This window comes from Arvicola amphibius, chromosome 8 (genome assembly GCF_903992535.2).
Source record: "Arvicola amphibius chromosome 8, mArvAmp1.2, whole genome shotgun sequence".
NCBI classification, from domain to species: Eukaryota; Metazoa; Chordata; class Mammalia; order Rodentia; family Cricetidae; genus Arvicola; species Arvicola amphibius.
The window spans coordinates 105,069,178-105,085,412 of NC_052054.1; the positions used below are offsets into that span (position 1 = coordinate 105,069,178).

Consider the following 16,235-nt stretch of genomic DNA (forward strand, 5'->3'; position numbering starts at 1 on the left):
GAGAGAGCTATTCTGCCTGAAAACAGCATTCTATACTGCTTCCCAGCATAGGCCAGCACTCCAGGCTCAGAGAACAAGACTGTCAGCTGGTGTCCTAGGGACCTGGATCCAGGCAGCTGGGCAGGGGCTGAAGCTCACGATCTCAGATGGGGCCAGAATCTGAGGCCTAAGTTGCTGATTCCAAACACCCCATGGTCAAGCTGCTCTTCCTCTCTGCACTTATCAAGCCCATGTCCCTGAATCTGCAAACAGGCACCATATTAGCACCTCGTCCTTCATCCTCACTCACTCTCAGGGTCATCAAACAAACTGATTTCTTAAAAGACATGCCTCTGAGTTGGCAGAAACTGAGCTCTAATTGCAGCTGACATAAAAGGACATGCTTTTAGAGGACTGCCTCTCAAAACATGGACACAGAGAGCTACGGCAGACAAAGCTTCCGAGAACTCTAAACAGCAGGCCTCTGAAAAGGCACCAAGGAAAAATGGGCTTGTGAGGGCAAAGAAGGAACTAGGGACAGGAGAACAAATGCAGTGGCTTCTGAAAAAAAGCCATTTAGCTGATTTATAAATGGTCTCCCCAGTGTCCTTGGCTGCACTGACGGATGTCTCCATCTAATGTGGGGTCTATAGACTTGTTTTCTGGGGACTAAAGAATCAACTCCAAGGATACAAATTCATTATTTTCAAACCTTAATTAACCAGAACCTAATTAGTTTTGAGGGTGTCCCCCCCCCACTTTAAAGGCAAACTTTTTTTCCTCTTATGTCAACATGGTGTAATAAATGAAGAAAAACCAAACAAAGAGAGAGCTACTTGGATGTCTGGCAATAAGTAACTCATTTACCTGTAGGGACATCAGTCTTCTAATTTATGAGTTAAGAGAGCCACTGAGATACAGATATTTAAAGTCTTTTCAGCAATAAAGTTTTGATTCTCAGACATGCCAACAGCTCATCCTCCATCAATAACTTGTAGTCATGCCCCTGATGACCACACCTCTTCTAATGGAGGGAGCTGAGGTTGCCTTTGTTTTACCCCAGTTCACAGACTATTTAATCCAGTTGAACTTGTTATAGCAACCTGATGGGGAAACATCTCAAAATGGAACTTCAGAAAGCCTCTCATTTCCTGGGCTTGGGTAACTGTTGTCACTGCCAACGTCAAGTAAATAAGGGAATTATGCAGAAGAGGCACACAAAGTACCCAACTTAACATTTTGTCTTAATTTACATAAATGTACATTTCTTCACCATTTTTTGAAAAGAGCAAGGCTTTGAAAAATAAAAGCTTGTGCCTGGTGTGTTGGCTCACACCTGTAATCCCACCATCTGGAAAGTGAAGCAGGAGGCTAACCATGAGTTCAAGTCCAGCCTGAACTACAGAGTGAGAGAAAACAAAATTTATTCATTTCCTTTCTCCCTTGCTCCCTCCTTTTTTCTTTTTTGCTTCAAAGGTCTTGACATTCATCTCATGTGGCCTTGAATTTTCAATTCTCCTGTTTTAGCCTCTAGGATGCTGGGATTACAGGTGCCAACACCATAGATTTCCATAGTCTTTTTTGAGAAAACAAAACCTAATTCATTTTCTGAAGACCACCCCAGCCCCCTAATTAAATTTAAAGTGACTTGAGTCCAGGTGCCTCCTGAGTTTTAGGATTTCCCAGCTCCCTATGCAGCTGTCTTACCTAAAGAAGAGAAACTCTGAAGATTTGTCTCATCCAGGTCTTTCTAAAACATTTGTGTTTACAAAGCAAATAGATTTCTTTCTTTTTAAAAATTTTTAATGATTTATTCTTATTTTATGTGCATTGGTGTTTTTCTTGCATTTATGTCTGTATGAGGGCATCAGATCCCCTGGAACTGGAGTTACAGACAGTTGTGAGCTGCCATGTGGGTGCTGGGAATTGAACTTAGGTTCTCTGGAAGAACAGCCAGTGCTCTTAACCACTGAGTCATCTCTCTAGCTTTCTTTTGAGACTTGTATTTGGTCAGTCTGTGTAATATTTAATCAAAGCATAAGTACAGTATCTTGTGCAGCTGGTACATCCAGGTCTGGGAGCACGCACATACAATGCCCCAGTGGAGCAGAGGGGGAGGAGGACACCAGGAAGCCTGTGTACCACTTTATGCAGAAGGAAGGGTGAGCGAGCACTGGTGAGATGCGGAGGGTACTCAGGCAGGTATAATAAAGGCAGGTGGCAAGGTTAGACAGCTAGGGAGGGAGGTCAAAGCTAGAGACACTGATTCTGGCATCATTAGTGGCAACCTAGACCCGTAGAATCAGGGAGGGACTGTTGATGGAGATGACAGGAAGGTGGTCTCCATCCTCAGGAACACCAAGAGCGAAGCAGGGAGTAGAGGAAGAAGCCTCTGTAAGGGAACACACAACTGGTGACATAAAGAGACCACAGGCTTCACAGAGGAAACTTGGGAGTGCTCCTTCTTCTCCTTTTCCTTCTTCTTCTTTAATAATTTAAGTAGGACTGGCTGAAGACCTTCTTTGAAAGTCTGGTAAAATTTTGCTGTGAATCCATCTGGCCCTGAACTTTTCTTTTTAGCTGGAAGACTTTTTATTACTATTTCAATCTCCTCATTTGTTATGGGTCTGTTTAGGTTGTTGACTTCTTTTTGGTTTAATTTTGGTGGTTTGGCTGAATCTAGAAACTCATCCATTTCTTTTAGATTTTCCAACTTAATGGAGTACAGGTTTTTAAAGTATTCCCTTATGAAACTATGAATTTCTTTGGTGTCTGTTGTAATGTTTCCCTATTCCTTTCTGATTTTGTTAATTTGGGTCCTCTTTATTTCTTTTGGCTAGTTGGACCAAGGGTCTGTCAATCTTGTTTATTGTCTCAAAGAACTAGCTCTTAGATTCACCGATATCACTGGGGTGTGCCCTGGAAAGTGTGCCCCTTTACATGTCTGTCTGTTTCTCTATCTCTCTCTGCTTATTGGCTGCCATGGGACAAGTGGCTCCACTGGGCCACATGTTTCTCACATGTCATTCTCTCTCACTGTGGGCCAGAAACAACAGAGCCAATTTCCAAGTTCCTCTGAAACCATGAGCCAAAAATGAGTCCTTCCTCCTTTGTTTTTCCCAGGCACCTGTCACAGCAATGTCATCTAACAAGTGAGAATTCAATCCTGGACACAGGCTTTCCAGGTAAGAGCAGCTGGGAGTCAGAGAGCTACCTATACAGCTACTATCTTCCCTTGACTCATGTTACCATGGTGTGGTAGAGTGGCTGGGGAAACAGGCTAAGAGAAAGAGACCACCAGGCAGCCTCTCACCCTTGGGTGTTGGGCACAAGCCAAACTCAAGATTGCACTGAACAAAAAGATTCACTGACCTGATCTAAACGGAGGGCACCATCCACAAAGCGCTGCTGGCGAAGCTGCTTGGCAATGCTGTGCAGGTTCAGGACTGCCTGGTGGACCTCCTCAGGACGGTGTTCTGGAGAGATGGGAGGCAGCTCTTCCTCAGGGATCTTCTCAGTTGGACTTTCAATCATGCTCTGGGCATGGTCGTAGCTCAGTTTGGTGCAGGAACGGATGACAGTGCGGCCAAACCACTCCTCAAGTATCTGCAAAGACAGACTGACTGTGCATAACCATTCATACACACATACTCAATGAAGTGCTGACTGTGTGCTCTGACTTGTGTCATAGGAATGAACCAGACACAGAAGCTGCTGCCCTCAGTGAGTTTAGATTACCATGCCCTGGCAGAATTCAACAGACAGTTGAGGTCTATGTACTTCCCCAGGCACAAAATAAGGCCACATGGGAGACTTGCACTGAAGGGCACATGGGAAGAGTTTCTATTAGTTTGGATGACAGGTCATCAATGGGGCTCTGAGGGCTGGCTGATGGCTTAGAGAAAGCAATGAAAAGACAAGAGCCCAAGAGCTGTCCACACAATGAATCTCTACCAAACACAGCTTTTATTCTGGATAGATGCAGTGAACCTTGTGATCACTCACCCTCCCCAGCTTTTTAAAAATGACAATGCAGGCAGCCGGAGAAGAGCAGCTCCTGTTCACATTTTGATTCACCCAGAGCAAAGATCTTAATAAGGAGTCTAGAATATTAGACTTTAATTTTTAAATTTTTCTTCAAATTTCTAAAACCATACTTTCAGATTATTCCAGGAACTAGCTCTATTGTAAACTACAAGGGACTCTTTGAGTTCATGCCTATGCTCTTTGAGTTTTACTATGGCAGGTAGGCCTCATGTCTGGCAATCATGAAACCTGCATGCTATAGGCAAGGACAGCTACAGAGCCAGTCCCAGGGGCTGGCCAACAGTCTGTAGGCAGGTGCAACTAAAGGCCTCTAAAAGAATCCATCCAGGCCACCCAGGCTTGAGCCCTGAGCATACCCATATGTCCTGAATGGAACCCCAGCCTCCTCTAAAGGGGCAGGGCTGTGACCTCTTCATTCTCGTGGTCTGGAGAATATAGTTTCTTTCCTTTGTTCATTTCCTTCCCAAACTAGTCCCCTTCCTTTCCCCAAGCCTGGCCATGTGTATATGTTTGTTAGGCAGCCTGTTTTCAGCCTCCTGACAGATGGTGGCAGCTTATACCTGTGCGACCCTTCTTATACTTCCCAGTGAGCTAGTTCATGGACTCCTTCCCACACCAGGTCTTGATATATGGCCTCCTGCAGCCTGCATCCTCTTCCCTGGTATGTGATACTCAAATGATGGTAAGTACCACACAATGAAAGAGCTATCTGTTTTCACATAAGCCGGAGGAATAAGCACTGCTTTAAAAATCTAACAAATGTTCTGAGTACTCTAAATATTTATGCACAAAATTCTGCAGCAAGCTGTAGAAAGCTCTTAGATGCCCTTCTTTCTGTAAGCCCATGTGTCCTGGCTCTACACATCTGTTGCTTGTTTGGTACCCTCTGATTGTTGAACCCTGACTAGCAGCCATGTGTAACCCTAAGGAGTTCTTAAAGTGTATATGCCTACTATTCCTCACCAAAGGTTGTGCACATGCCCACTAGCAGTGCACTATATTATTATATGCACCTATCCTTGCCTGATGGGCACTTCTGCCCTTTTGTTTCCTTCTTGGCAAGGACAGATATCCTTTCTCCACCACCCACATGGATACTACCAAACTTCAACCTCAGTGCTGGTTCCCATAGCGCCTTTTCCTAACTTCCCTTCTCTATTTCATTCCTGCTTCTCTGAACTTCTGCACCAGCCTTCTTCACAAACACACAAAAGGGAGCCTTTGTGAACTTCCTTCCTTCCTCAACAAGGCTGCCTGGCTTTACCATGGCTCAGGACTTGTAGGAGGCACAGCTGACATGTACTAGAATAGTTCCTGTTCTAGGAAAAGCAGTCTTGAAAGTACCTCTAGGAAAGCCAATAGACGGATGCCAGCCAGGGGCAGCTGCCCACAGAGAAAGCAGCAAAGACCCACATGGAGGAAACCTGGGAGCAGTCAGCCACATAGGACAGAAGGCAGGCCTCTCTTGATGGAACACCTCATTCATTTCCAGTCTGAAAACTGTACTCACATCAACACCCAGCCCATGACCAGGGCCAATGGCAGAAGACAAAGAGCTTTTCATGGAAAAGATGGGGGGGGGGTGGGGAGAGGAGAAAGAAGAGGAGGAGGAGGAGGAACAGGGAACACTTGGGCAAAACCCTAGAGGAGCTTGTGTCCTGTCTCCTTTGCATAACACAGGATCCAGGCCACTCCCTTCTTCATCTAGCATACACATGGGGTGCCACTGTTCAGAATGTCAGGTTAAACACCCTGCCACTACTGACTGGAGGCATGTGTCTGGGAAACACATTGTTTAAGGAGGTACCCTGCTCCAGTACTTAAATACTTACTCCAAGACCTAAAACAGCACAGTGCTGTTGGCCCCAGCCTCAGGCCCACTGCCTTTGAGCATCACTTTGACATGTCTGGAGGAAGGGGCATTCTACAGTCAATTTTACAGCTGGGCAAAAAGATGGGAAATTCTCAAGAATCACACAAACTCTTAGGTCCATATCTAAAGATTCAAAATAAAAAATCTAGTGGATGGACACACACACACACACACACACACACACACACACACACACACACACACACACGCTTATTTTTAGCTGAAGGTCATAACATATGGAGAAACCTTTAGACAACCTGTCCTATTTCATGCAAATGTTTTTAAGAAATTATCCTCTAAAAAGTCTCAGCATCTCATTAAGATATCTTTGGTTTAAAAACTATTAATGAAACTAATTTAAAATTGTAAATAACTAGATGTGGAATGACTTCTGCATCTCTGGATTTCCACACAGAAAACACTTAGTTCAAAAGGCCTGTGATGGCAGAAACATTTTCTTTATTGGAACCAAGCAGGCTGCCTGAAGTGGTGGTGCATGGGGCAGGTAGAGCTGACTGCCACTGCTTCTTATAGCCTTGGCCAGGCCATCCTGGTCAGTGTGGTCAAAGTGCATGCCAAATGTGCCAAGAGGAAAGTGTCTGGAAAAGACCTGGGCAGAAAGTAGAGGCTGCGAGACAGCAAAGGGCAGGTAGTGCTGGACAGAAGGAAGGCTGGCTCTCTACAGGAAGGTCAAAAGTGTGGGGTGGTTTCAGAGTCAGCAGGGATGGCGGGGGGGGGGGCTCCTTCACTAGACCCTCCCTCAATTGAGGCCAGCGGTAACTGATTGGGACTCAGATTTCTTATAACAGGGGAAAGACAGCAGTGTAGAATGAAATTGTAACAAGGCTGCCACCCCAGCAGCAGCAACTCCATTTATTCCACAGCTTGCTCTTGCTGTGTGAAGCAAGTGGGGTAGGGACAGGACAGAGCCTGCGAAGGTCTGTGCCCCAGAAGCCTGCCAGCACAGCCTGGTTCCAAGTCTGTAGGCCTTTCTGGGTTCTAAGTCCGTTTGTTTACAGGTCAGAATTTGCATAGAAAAGAAACTGGAGTTAATTACATAGTCTCAGTATTCTTCTGGTTTGTCCTCCAGTCCCCAGAGAGATCATTAGGTCCTTTGCTACCCTGATCTGTTGGCAGTTGTGTGAACTTCTAAAGACAAGGAAACAGAGGAAACCAAGTCTTTGCCACATACACATACTAGAGCAGCTGTTCTCGACCTATGGGTCTCAATCCCCTTGGGTAAATATCCTGCACGTCACGTATTTATATCAAATTTTACGACAGTAGCAAAATTACAGTAATGAAATCATTTTATGGCTGGGGACCACAACATGAGAAACTGTATGAAAGGGTCCAGCATTAGGAAGGCTGAGACCCACTGTGCTAGAGGGAAACGAAACTAGCTACTCTGGTGTGGCCAGGAGACAGGATTTTGTTCCTATGACGGGAGTGAAGGCACTTGAACAGGTGGAACATTCACAGTGTTTCCTTCTGAGGACTGGCAAGGAGGAGTCTTTAAATACTCATCTCTGGGCCTTGTCACTGCACAGGAAGGAACCTGGAGGAGGGGAAGGAGGGAGTAAGGAAAGTCAGGAAGGAGAATGTGGGAAGCAGGGGAGGAAATCTTGACCCAGGAAACACAGACACCTTCTGCCAGGTGAATCTAGCACCTCAGCCTTTCTTTGAGCAGGTCACATGTAAGCCAGCTCCCGGAGCCCCTTGTCCTTGTTGTAAAGATATTCAGCACAGACACCTGTTCTGTTGTTTTATAAAACAAACGTCTTATTCTGTTTCTTGGAAATGTTTCATTTTGAATTCTGATTTTTCATCCCCAAGATTCACAGCAAAATTAGTGTTCACAACTAAGTTCTGTTGTCCCTCTGAAGTGACCTTAGGTAAGCCATCTAGTTGGCTGGTGCCTTCAGCAGGAAACTGGGACATGAGGAATATGGAAGATGGCAGTTCTTTCCATCCTCTCCCCCGCTTGCAACAGAGGTGTCACTACATGTCTGAAATAAAACAGCTAGGCTCTGTCCCTGGTAATGACAAAGGGGAGAGATTCTGGAAATCCTCTCTGATCCTCAGAACCAGTCTGAGAAGCTCCTGTACCTCTGGAGATGCTCAGGAAAGGTATCTAGTAGGTGCCTGGGCATGAAACACAACACCCAGCACTGCTTCTAGCAGAAGTCCTAAACTACATGGCACCATATGAACCTTGTTCCACGAGCTTGCTATGGACCATGGGAAAAATACAACAGTTGCTTCTGAAGTTTTTCAGGGTTGGTATCTGGCAGGCCAGTGTGGCAAGGCATGCAAGTCCGCAGGGGTCATTAAGGGATGAAGATCAAGGCTGTGAGAAACCGGGGGTGGAGGGGGGGCTTCCTGAGACACTGCTCGACTCTCAGCATGCAACTTCAGAGGGCTGGAGAGGCTTTTGAGAATGTATGTGCTTACCTGGCCGGGGGCGGGGTTCACCTTCTAACTAGAAGAGTGGAAACAGATGTGGAAACATGACGAAATGGCTTCTAAGCACGTTCTGGGTATAGGACACTGAACTATTGGGGAGAAGGAAAACTTGGGTGTGGGCTTAAGAGTGTGGCAGGAGAACAGAATGGAGTAGAAATAGCCCTAAAGTGCAGAGCAGATGACGTTCACCACTGGGGAGTCTGACAGGAACCTCATCTAAGTACCTTCCCATGACCTAGTGAAGCCCATTCCCAGCCCCTACCTTTGTTCTGTTCAGGGAGGAGAGAGGGAGTTTCTTGTCCTGTGGGAATACATCTCCACACAGGCTGAATCCTGCGCCTACTACCACCTTCTCAACCAGGCTTCAAAAATGTCACTTCTTTCTCATCTTGTCTGTTTATCTTACACTCAGCCTACAGATACACTCCAATAGCTCTTATTAAAAAACAAATTAAAAAAAATCCCAAGATGACTTACTTTAAGTTGAAGGTGCAAGGAGAGAATAGTTCCTTCTTTGATGGGGATGTAATCAGCAGCTGCACGGTGTGTAAGCACAAGTGCTGTGCAGGGCTTACTAAGTGAATGAGGAACTGTAAGACGTGTGAGGCCCTGGCGTTTCAGCTGGATCACAAAGGCTAAGCAGGTTTCTTGCTGGCAGAACTGAGAGGAAGAGTCTTCAAAGAAAGGGCAGAAGCATGTATGGAGTCTCAGTGAACAATCCCTTGTTAAGTTCAACAAACCCCTTGGTGGCAAGATAGAAGTGTAAGGGCCTGGGGTGGGTGACAGACGGTCATTCAGGGAGAGGTAAGTCTCTGTAGGTGAGGCTTCAAATATTGGACTTTAGGAGCTAATCAGGAGTCAGATTCAGCTTCTAGTGGAGAAACAGACTAAAAATTCCCAGATTAAGACCATGTGGGCCAGGCAGTGGTGGCGCACGCCTTTAATCCCAGCACTCGGGAGGCAGAGGCAGGCGGATCTCTGTGAGTTCAAGACCAGCCTGGTCTACAAGAGCTAGCTCCAGGACAGGCTCCAAAGCCGCAGAGAAACCCTGTCTCGAAAAACCAAAAAAAAAAAAAAAAAAAAAAAAAAAAAAAACGGAGATGATGATATTAACCTCATTTAGCCGGGCGGTGGTGGCGCACGCCTTTAATCCCAGCACTCGGGAGGCAGAGGCAGGAGGATCTCTGAGTTCGAGGCCAGCCTGGTCTACAAGAGCTAGCTCCAGGACAGGCTCTAGAAACTACAGGGAAACCCTGTCTCGAAAAACCAAAAAAAAAAAAAAAAAAAGACCATGTGGACTGGAACTAAGGTAGTCACTGTGTTAAGAGAAAGAAGAACAAGTCCAAGCTGTCCTACCTTTGTGGCTATGAAGAGAAGCACAGTTACAAAGGCAGAACAGCTTGGACTTGCTCAATGTAGCAGAAGTGAAGGGGGCTAGAGATCTAACGACTGAGAGAGTGACCATTAATAAATCCAGAAAACAAGGGCTTTTTCTCAGGTTACAATGGGGCAGTTTTACAGAGTGATGAGCAGGGAAGGATGGGGAAAGGCAGAGAGAAATACTGAAGCAGAAGAAGAGTGTCACCAGCACTGGTTTAATGAAAGTAGAGGTTTCAGTGTGGATGCTGAAAGTATCCATATTTTGAAAAATGTTGGAGCAGCCTTCTGGTAGCAGATCATACCTGCCTTAGAAAGCAGGATATTGCAATAACCCGAGGAGGCCTGCAAAGCCTGCTCTACTTCTGTACCAGGAGAGACTGGTGGCTATAAGAAAGTGTGGCCTGGTGCTCCTGGCCCTGCGCCACCCCTTCTAACCTAATCCCCTATACCAAGAGAAGCTCCCCAGAACCTGCAAACTCAGTCTGGGGCTTCAGTTACACAGGCGTTGAACTTGCTCCTCTCTGTTCACCTAGGCTCTTGAAGAGGAGCTATCTTGGTCTCTATGGCCTTCCATGGCACCCTGACTTCTCATCTGGTCTCAAGCTTGACTCAGGTTTTCCTTTGCAGTGTCTTGGACTGGAGTCCTAGGGCCTGGAATATGGTATTGAATCTTTCATTATGGACATCTTGACTGTGGGTGAGAGATGTCACCACATCCCCAGGTTTACCAACTGATCTACCTCTCATGTGGTCACTGGGTCTGGGGAGGGTATTTGGGTGACCACAAAGTGAAGAGTGTGGTTAGTGGACCTTGCCCCACAACCCTGTCCACAATTCCAACCCTCATACTTCCTATCTGGTGTGGTTTGGAGGGAGGCCCAGCACTCTTGTAGACATGTGCCTCTCTTTTACCTGTCTTCCAGCCCTCATCATGCAGACCTGGGTTCCATACACTGCTTCCAAAAGCAAAAAAACAAAAAACAAACAAACAAAAAACAAACCAAAGGCCAGTGAGTATTAGAGTTCACATTTTTCTAGTGTTTCTTTAATGACCCCCATATCTAGCTTAGCATTAGACTAGTCAGCTTCTATTTCTCAGGTCTGCCCTAGCAGCATAATTCAAATACAGTGTTCTTTTCTTGATTCAAGTTAGGATGCTTCTATGGGCTTTTATTTTCTATTTAGTTATAAATTTTAAAAGTATAAAAATATAGAAGTTACTCAAATTTTAAAGAGCATTAGAAAATAGAAAAAAAATTACCGTCCCACTATCCAAATATAACCACTATTGGCATTCTTTTCTGTTCCCTTTTGTTCATTTTCCATTCACTGCCCCTAAGCTCGCTCCCATGTCCAGCAGAATATGGCTGCTGGCACACTGTGTACATAGTTCCCTCTCTGTAGTTCAGATAATGTTTGCCTTTTAGATCTTGAAAAGGAACTTTGTACAGATAGTTAAAAACTATAAAGACTAAATGTAATGTTTGTAACTATTTGATTCCAATTTAGACGGATCAACTGGAGAGAACCAGGAAATGTATTAGGGACTAGGCTTGGATGACATCCTGATACCGGCATTCATTGTTAGGTATGCTGAGAACACTGTGGTTATATAAGAAATGTCCAGAGTTTTAGTCGTACATCAAAACACACAGGGGTGAACTGACATGTCTGTAGTTTGTTTTAAAATTCTGTAGTTTTTTGCATAAAAATGAAGAAAATTACATCAAATATCTCCTTTTATTTTATAAATTCTCTGTGATTTGTCTGTTTTTTAATCATCAGAAGAAACAAACATCCTCACATGGAGGCAGGAGGACTCTTTCTTTTACAATTTTTTATGTTTTTATTGAGCTATACATTTTTCTCTGCTCCCTTCCCTTCATCGCCCCCTCCTCTTCTACCCTCTCCTATGATCCCCATGCTTCCAATTTACTCAGAAGATCTTCTCTTTTCTACCTCCCATGCAGATAAAAAGCTGTAGTCTTAACAGAGAACAAAGTCTTGACAGTACTGAATCTGGGATACAGGGATGGGGGCTTATTGTGATGCTTTTCTTATGTTATCTACAGTTGAATTTTTTCTACTTAAAGTATATATCATTCTAACACCATCTTTTTGTTTGTTTGTTCTGAGACAGGGTCTTACTATGTGGCCCTGACTGACCTAGCACTCACTATGCAGCCCAAGCTGCAGCTGTCTCAGAACTATTAAAACACAAAGTTTTCACTGTATAGCTTTCTCTTTCATCAGCTTCATATCTGTTTTATCTTAGTTTGCTTGATCAAACAGCAGTCTTCATTTTCACAATATGGTTCATGGACTCCTATAGGCTTCTGAGTCCCATTCAGGGGTCTATGTGGTCCAAACTATTTTCAGTCATAATCCAGGGTGTTACACAAACTGCTGCATACTGCCATTTACAGCAATGGTCTAGAAGCCTTGGCAGGTGAACTATTTCACCTGTGTGGGACATAGCAGTCACACTACTCCCCCTACCGCACACTGGCAGTGATAAAAGAGCTAGATCAATTTAGAATGTTCTCACTGGACAAGTAAAATCCATTACTTTTCTATGTCTCGGCCCCAAGCACTTGTCTTTGTCACTTAAACTTCATGAGGGAGGAGGATGACCTGTGGAGGAAAAACATGCATATACCTATCTGTAGGCTAAACTGGTAACATCCTCACAAACATATCATTTTCATATGAAGAACAGCTGACATGGAGACCATGGCTATTTAGACTGAGGTATTTGTACTTCAAGGAAACAATTGACATTGCTTATCATTGATGACACAAGTTGAATTTTCATAAAATTAGAATTTTAGTAACCCTGCATCTAATATATGAGCTTGTGGGCTTTCTAATACTGAAAATATTTGACTAATAAGAAAAGCAATGCCATTAACTATATAGTTTTAAAAATACTATATAATAAAATGTGCCCACAGTTAGAGATCAGCATATTAAGTCAGTATTTTCTAAATGGCCACTATACATTAAAAAGTCATGCCTGGGTAAAAAGTCTATTCTCAATGGATTTTTATATAACCTCATTAACAAAGTTCATCTGATACTGTGTTAGTCTGTTCAGGCTGCTATAACAAAATAACATCACAAACCAAGTGGTTTAAGCCATAAAAATTTATTTCCCATAGTTCTGAAGGCTAGAAGTTCCAGATCAAGTGCCAGTCAGTCCAGTGCCTGGTGAGGGCCTATCTTCATGACTCCAACACAGCAGCTGCTTTCACAAAGCACCTTCCACATGTCAGAGGAGAAACAGCAAGCTTTCTGCTGTGTCTTTCTAAAATGGACATGAACTTATGATCTCACATAGTGTGCACTTGTATGTGTGTGCATTTTGTACATTTGTGTGTATGTGGCCACTTCTGTCATGGTGCACATACAGATGCCAGAGGACAACCTCAAGAGTCAGTTCCCACTTTCTAGTATAGATTGAGGCAGTGGGCCCAGAGCTTCCAGGGATTCTCTTTGTTCTGCTCCACATCTCAAAGTAGGAGCACTGGGACAACAGATATTCACAACTAGGCCTGGCTTTCCATGGTTTCTGGGGATTTGAACTCAAGCCCTCACATTTGCAATGGCAAGTACTTTTAACCATAAAGCCATCAGCTTTCTTCTTTGTCGTCGTCATCGTCATCTTCCTCCTCCTCCTCCTCCTCTTCTTCTTCTTTTCTCCTCCTCCTCTTTTCCCTTTTATTTCCCCTCTCTTCTCACTTATTTTTGAGACATTTTCTCTGAGTAACCCCATCTGGCCTTTAACTCACAAGCTTCCTGCCTCAGCTTCTATGATTACAGATCCAAGAAGACATTATGAAGCTTCCTGGAAAAGGGCCTTATAAGTGCTGCTTTGTCTCTGAGACTTCACATGCCTGAAGATATGCTTTTTGTTATCTATCTATCTATCTATCTATCTATCTATCTATCTATCTATCTATCTATCTATCTATCCACCTATCTATCTACTCATTTATTTTCTCACCTATCTATCTATCTATCTATCCACTCACCTACCTATTTATCTGTCTATCTTCTATCTATCTATCTATCTATCTATCTATCTATCTATCTATCTATCTATCTGTATGTGCATTGGTGTTTTCTTTTGTGTATGTCTGTGTAAGGTTTGTTGGGTCCCCTGGAGCTGGAGTTACACAAAGTTGTGAGCTGCCATGTGGGTGCTGGGAATTGAACCCCAGTCTTCTGGAAGAGCAGACAGTGCCCTTATTGCTGTGCCATCTCTCCAGGCCCTGAAGATATGATTTTTGACTTTCAGTTTACTGTCAGCTTAGCTGAGTACATTTTATAGGAATCCTAGCCTTCTAGACAGAAACAAGCTCTCTCTGCGGTATCACAAAGCTTCTAAGAATGTTATGAAAGAGTCTGAACTTGCTCTGCCTTCTGGTCTATTGTGTGTGGCTTTCTCTTGGCCCTTTATAGAAGCTTTCTGGGTCTTTTCCTTGTCTCCTAGATCCTGAAGCTCTATGATGATTTATATGTTAGAGACGACATGTCTCCACCACTGGGGTTGTAATGAGCTTTTTCCACCTGGAAAGTCACATTCTCTAGGAATGGACGGTTTTCTTCAGCATTTCTTCCTGTTTCCTCTGCTCTAGTTTCTAGAACTGTCACAGAGCAGATTCTGGGTGTCTCAGGTTGTCTGGGTATCTCTAATTTGCTTTGCTTTGCTTGTTCTGGAATATTCAACTATTCAACTTCATTTCAAACTAGAATCATGACTCTCATTTCTTCTATCCTGCTTTATATTTTTAAAAGCCCCCCCCCCCCCCGAAAACAGTCCTTCTAAGTTAGCTACTGTAGCATAAATAGCTTCTTCTCCTTATAAGTGTGCTTTGCTGATTTTATTTCAGGAAAGATGCTTTCCACTTGGTTATCTCTTCATGCATGAAGGTGAACTACATGAGCTGTGCATGGTGACAGGGGCAGGTGTAGGGCTGAGGCAGGTGGATTTCTGTGATCTTATGAGTCTACATAGCAAGTTCTAGGCTATCCATGGTTACATAGTGAGACCCTGTCTGGGGGGGGGAGGAGAGAGGGGGTGGGAGAGAAGGAGAAAAGGGAAGAGAGGGACAGGGAAATGGAGGGAGGGAAGGAGGGAGGGGGAGAGGGAGGGAGGGAGGGAGGGAGGGAGGGAGGGAGGGAGGGAGGGAGGGAGGGAGGGAGGGAGGGAAGGAGATCCCAAAAGGCTCTTATTGCATATGTCAAGTTTACTGCATCTAAGCTTTACTGTACTGGACAGTGCTGGTCCTTAAGGATGCTAAGTGTTTATTTTTTATTACTCAGATTTCTCCGAGAAAGATGTTCCCACCTCCTGACTCACAGGGTATAGGCCTGGCCCTAGAACTCTACAGTTGAGATTCCTTGCATTTGGATGCCAAGACTTACCCAAATAACCCTGAAGAACTGTACTATCAAGAGTGGTGTGCCTGCTTCAGACACACCTTCATTTGCATTAGCTATAGAAAAAAATCTCTGGGTCTTCTGCTAAGACTAGGAGGGTCAATCTTTTTAACGAACTTTCCACCAATACTGATGTCAGACACACTTCTTCCACCCCTCCTCCACCTCCCAGAGTTATCTGGTTCTGTCAACCTCTGAATTTTTGTTTCTTGGCTTCCTCTGTCCTGGCTCAGGATTAGACTTTCTCAGGACTGCTAAGTCAGTTACCACTCATCCATCTGCTCTCCCGGTTCCAAGGTTTTGTTGCTGTTGTCTCTTCTCCCATTCTCTTTGTCCTTGTGGGTTTGTCTTCTTTCTTCTTTCTTTCTTTCTTCTTCTTCTCTCCTCTCTCTCTCTCTCTCTCTCTCTCTCTCTCTCTCTCTCTCTCTTTCTTTCTTCCTCTCCTCCTCTTCCTCCTCCTCTTCCTCCTCCTCTTCCTCCTCCTCCTTCTCCTCCTCCTCCTCTTCTTTTTAAAATCTCTCTACTGTTGTTTTAGTGAGGTTTTGGGATGGAATGAAAATCAGTGGTTATTTAATCTTCCATCTTTATTTGGTACCTCTTTATAATTAAGCATCTTTTTCACTTCCATTTATTATTATAACATATACATTTCTCATGTTCTTTCATGGTATTTGCCACCAGCTTTGCAGAAGCCTGTGCTGAGTAAGCCCTAGGTTCTCAAACATGACCCTGTTGTGATGTTTACAGTTGCTCACTTTGAGGAGGGAACTGGTTTTCCCAAGTGAAATCTTTACCCATCTTCTTTCCTCATTGTGTATAGGGAGTGCTTGCTGACAGCGTTCTTATCTGTGTTTTCCTTATCTCATGCTAGGATTGACATGGTACTCTACTAATCTTCATTTGTCTTCATATTTCCAGCCATCTCACAGGATATTGCAGCCTTCATTGCTATCTTCCCCAGGACATTAGTAGAACAGAGACTCCCTCAATTCATTTATAGCCTAGCTTCCTATCCTGCTTTCCAGACGTACATCCAGCCTCACTG

At 44.2% G+C, this 16,235-nt stretch overlaps 1 protein-coding gene across 6 annotated transcripts in view; it reads right to left on the minus strand.

Annotated features, from left to right (window-relative positions):
- Nucleotides 1-16,235, minus strand: part of Dis3l2 (DIS3 like 3'-5' exoribonuclease 2) — a 363,987-nt gene that overhangs the window by 68,505 nt on the left and 279,247 nt on the right. For all 6 annotated transcript variants that reach the window (XM_038339065.2, XM_038339064.1, XM_038339061.2 and 3 more), the window contains one exon: nucleotides 3,352-3,585. In XM_038339065.2, the coding sequence (XP_038194993.1) occupies nucleotides 3,352-3,585 (234 nt within the window). The remainder of the gene's footprint in view (nucleotides 1-3,351; nucleotides 3,586-16,235) is intronic.